This window comes from Octopus sinensis, linkage group LG16 (genome assembly GCF_006345805.1).
Source record: "Octopus sinensis linkage group LG16, ASM634580v1, whole genome shotgun sequence".
NCBI lineage: Eukaryota > Metazoa > Mollusca > Cephalopoda > Octopoda > Octopodidae > Octopus > Octopus sinensis.
The window spans coordinates 37,416,997-37,421,996 of NC_043012.1; the positions used below are offsets into that span (position 1 = coordinate 37,416,997).

Here is a 5,000-nt window from a genome sequence, read left to right on the forward strand (position 1 = left end):
CAGGGATAACTTCCTCAGATGGCGCTGGTGATCATTTTCGTAGTTGTGTGGGTTTAAGTAACATGAACTGAAGTTCTTGCTCAAAGGTCTCTGGTTCAGAATCAAACCCATGAGTTCCTGATCATGAGACCAATGCCCTAACCACAATGCTGTTTCTCCAAGTACCTTCACCAGCCCAGAAAAGCAGAGAGAAGACAAAAATAGTTATGGATTCTTTGGTATACTTTGTTCATTCTTCTCTTAAAAACGTAAACTAACTTCTCTGCAAATGAGACTCCGCATGTCCTATTTTAGAATTTAAAATAATTCTTTATTTCTATAAAGAAACAAGGGATTAATTATTATATATTTTGTGGTATTTTAGATTAATTAATAGAAAAAGAAGGAATGGTAAATTCTGTGTTTGTCATTGAATAGAATTGGACCTTCATACCAAAGTTGAACTAATTTATAATTGTATTACCATTTCTAAAGGATTAAAGAAAGTAGGAACAAAGTTATTAATCTGTCAAGAATGGAATGAAACATTGTTTTTTTTTTTTTTGAGATTTCAGACAAATCAAACGAGAACAAACTAGAAGATTCTAAAGAGTCAACAGAAAATATTTGTAAATCAAGGCAACAGAGAGTGGCGACACACTGTGGTGATGGAGGGCAATGACCAAGGGGGAGATAATTTGTGAGAGCCACTTGTTTTGTCACAAAGATTATTGTTGCAAGTGCAAAGTGAAAGAAATACAGCATTAATGACAACAACAACAACAACAACAACAACAACAAGAATTACTACTAATGCTTCAGCAACAACAACAGCAACATTAATTATTTTGATAATTATCGTTATGTCAGAGAGTCATCAGGTTGTAGCCACAGAGGACTACTTTGGTTATCTCCCTTTATTCACTGGAGATTTTTGCTTATTTTTTGTCTATTCAAAACCGTTTAAAAAATTATCCAATTGGGTTTTGTTTTCTAAGTTTTTGGAGAAAACAGGGCAATGACCTTTGTACATGGCCATCCTGTCAATTTGGAAGGGTTAAAGGGCATTGTTTTTTTTTTTCGTGGAATGTGAAAAGCTGGAGGCTAGTTTTTGGTAGAAAAAGAGATGGTTCTTGGAATGAAAGATTTCTGGTCAAATTTGATGCTGAGCCAAGCAAAAGAGGAATGAAACGTTGGCAGTTTGAAATAAAGATGTTGGAGAAGACCAGGTCTTAAGGAGTAAATTCCAAAATAGGCAAAGGAGAACAAGTGCAGGAAAGAGAATAGGAGAGAGAGAGAGAGAAGGAAAAAAGACAGAAGGAGGTCTGCAGGAAAAGGGAGCAAGGATTTTTGTTCCTTCTTCTTTAATTCTTTCAAAACTTTCTTTTGTGTTCCAAAATTAGAGATCCGTTACCAGATTCGTTATTTCCATCGGACCTTTTGGCCAACTCTGCGTTTCAAGTTTGTTGATATTTCAGAAAAGAAATTAATATTTTCCACCATATTTTAGAGGCAGAAAGGCCTGAAATTTTTAGGGAAGGGACTATTCAGTTACATCAACCCCATTGTATAACTGGTATTTATTGTATTGGACCCAAAAGGACAAAAAGCAAAATTGACCGCAGCGGAATTTGAACTTGGAACGTGAATTATGGATGAAATGAAACTAAGCATTCTGTCCACTGTTCTAATGGTTCTGCCAGCTCACTGCCCTAATAACAATAATATGGGGAAGGTGAAGAGTTGATTACATCAATCACAGTGTTCAACTGGTACTTAATTTGTTGACCTTGGAGGGATGAGAGGCAAAGTCGACCCCAATGGAATTTGAACTCAGAACGTAAAGATGGACAAAATGCAACTAAGCCTTTTGCCCAGCATGCTAACAATTCTGCCAGTTTGCCACTTTAATAATAATAATAATAATAATAATATAATAATAATAATAATAATAATAATAATAATAATAATACATGCCCTGTTGCAGTACCAGGCAGTGTCTCTCATTGCTTCTGACCATAACAGATTGAAAGTTTTTATCATATACCTTGTTTTGTCTTGGGCTACAGCAAATATTCTGCTCAGTACCAAAGATTTGCTTGTCAGTTGTTTGACCTTAACCAGTTGAGCATGTCCCTTGGTGGTTGACAATATGTGCATCTCTGATCACGAGCAGAAGTAGTGGGGGAGCATCATAGCTATGTGTTGAGAGGGATTCTTTGGGGTTTGAATAATTCACCTCAGGAAACATGGGTGTTTTGTTCAACATCCTTAAATAACCCTTATTCACGGACCTTTTGTGCAGGATGGGCTACTTGACCTGAAGAAAATTCTAACTGGACCCCACCTGCAGGGTCATCTGCTGTTTATCTTGATATAAGATCACTATGTTGCACATATATGGTTGTGATGCATGTGCCTGGTGTACCCTTATCAGACGGGTAGTCATGGTGGGTATACTGGGCTTCGTATATTTTACCCCAGTGTCACTTTGATGGCATGCACTGCTCTCTCACTCAATGATAATAATAATGATGATGGTGATAATAATAATAATAATAATAATAGTGATAGTAATAATAGTAGTAATGATAATAATAATGTGTTTCTAATTTACGCACAGAGCCAGCAATTTTGTTGGGGGGTGTAATTAGTTAATTAATTATATTGTTATGGAATCAGAAAGGATGAAAGGCAAAGTTGACCATGGAAGGATTTGAACTCAAAATACAAAGAAATGGAAACACAGATGCTCTACTGATTCAATTCTGCATATTTCTATTCTCCGTGTTTCTTCCCCCACTCACTTTCTCTCTCCTCCTCCTCCTTTTCTGCCTCTTCATCTCATTTTTCCTCTTCTTTTTCTTCTTCATCATTATCATCCTCATCGTCTCCTCTATTACCCTCGTTATCATCATTAAACAACCTTTATTTCTCCTCCGCATCATCGTCCTTGTTGTCCTCTTTCTGCGCTAAACCACTATGACATTTTTGGGTCATTGATTGACGAGGAAAACTCAGTTGTGAATATTTCGTGCATTGTGTCTTCCTCGGAATTTCCCGTCTCTAAAGTTTGTGTCTAGTTTTCCGTTTGCTCTGCTTTCATCTAACTTTTCCTCCTTGTGTTCTTTCTGCTCAATCTTATATATATATATATATATATATATATATATATTATATATATATGTGTGTGTGTGTGTGTGTGTGTGTGTGTGTGTGTATAGATACATATATATATATATACATATATATATACATATATATATACATATTATATACATATATATATATATATATATATATATATATATATATATATATATATATATGTGTGTATGTATGTATGTATGTATATTCGTATGTATGTAGAGCATGCTTGATGCACTTTGTGGTATGTGTAAGCGCATGACAGTATCTGTGTGTGTGTGTGTGTGTGAGTGAGCATAGCAGTATGATCCTCAATATTTAACTTAGGAAAACAGAATTGATGGGTGGAAGAGGTGTCCCCGTGTCAGTGTTGTATGTGGGGATCAGATCAGGGTCACTGTTCAACATGCTGGTCATGGTCATACTGAGAAACTCATCGTTGCCCAGGCTCTCCGTGTTCTGTACCACTGCAAAGAGAAAAAAGAAGAACATGAATAGTCTTTTCTATTCTAGGCACAAAGCCTGGAATTTTTGGGGAGTGGGTGGAGAGTCAAATTAGCATTATCAACAGAAAATCCCCCTCAAATTCAATAAACTAAAACCTCTCCAATATAAGGAACAACAGAAACCAAATTAGTAATTACTGTAGCCCCTCAAACTGGTACTTAATTTATCGACCCCAATAGGATGAAAGGCAAAGTCGACCTTGGCAGAATTTGAACTCAGAACGTAAAGACAGACGAAATGCTGCTAAGCATTTCGCCCAGCATGGCAAGAATTCTGCCAGCTGGCCGTCTCAAAATAGCACCAAATATTCTTTTCTATTCTAGGGACAAGGCCTGAAAATTTTTTTGGCAGGGCAGTCAATTAGATTGATCGCAGTGCACAACTGGTACATAATTTATCGACCCCGAAAGGATGAAAGGCAAAGTTGACTTTGGCAGAATTTGAACTCAGAATTTGAAATAACACTAAGCATTTCACCCAACATACTAACAATTCTACCAGCTTGCCACCTCAAAATAGCACCAAATATTCTTTTCTACTCTAGGCACAAGGACCCAAAATTTTGTGGAGTGGGCGGGGAGTCAATTCGATCAATGCAGTGTGCAACTGGTACTTAATTTATCGACCCCCCGAAAAGATAAAAGGTAAAGTCTATTTTGGTGGAATTTGAACTCAGATTGTAAAGACAGACGAAATACGCTAAGCATTTCGCCTGGCGTGCTAACGATTCTGCCAGCTTACCATCTTGGAAAGAACATGAATATTATTACCAAATGTGACTTATACAAAACAAGAGGATTTAAGAATCATAAAATAAGGCTTCTGTTAGCAAGTGGAGAAGTTTAAGTATTTATGGGCTGAACTCACAGGTGATGGGAGGCTGACCTGAATGCTAAAATTGCTGGTTCTGGCACAATAGTGTGCCACAGCCAGCATTTGGTCCTCAAAAGAGGATTTGGTATTGTTATGAGTAGATTTGGCTGAAGAGAATCAAGTGCCTTTGGTGCTAAATTCAAAATCCTGACACCTGGTTCACTAGCATTCCTTCTTGCAATTTTGCACAGGTAAGACACAATCCTTATTCACTTAGTTTTTTAACAACCATGCCCGTAAAAATTTAGTGTTAATTCTTGTGGCTTTGGAGTATTTTTTGACTCCTATTTTTAGCAAAGCTGGTGCTTCTTATTTTATATGATTTTTATATATATCTGTTGATTTTCGCCAACATGGTTTTGAGCTTGCAGCCACTAACATTGTTGTCTCCCATGAGTAAGGTAATAATGTTCTTATATACACACAAGCACACACACACACAACACACACCACACACACACACACACACACACACCACACACACACACACACAC

General features: G+C 36.9%; 1 protein-coding gene across 1 annotated transcript in view; it reads right to left on the reverse strand.

Annotated features, from left to right (window-relative positions):
* Window positions 1-3,293: 3,293 nt before the first annotated feature.
* The window catches only part of LOC115220306 (DNA-binding protein RFX6-like), a 97,054-nt gene continuing 95,347 nt past the window's right edge, over window positions 3,294-5,000 (reverse strand). Inside the window, exon 21 of the mRNA XM_029790410.2 lies at window positions 3,294-3,593. Coding sequence (XP_029646270.1) covers window positions 3,445-3,593 — 149 coding nt within the window. The 3' untranslated portion in view covers window positions 3,294-3,444. The remainder of the gene's footprint in view (window positions 3,594-5,000) is intronic.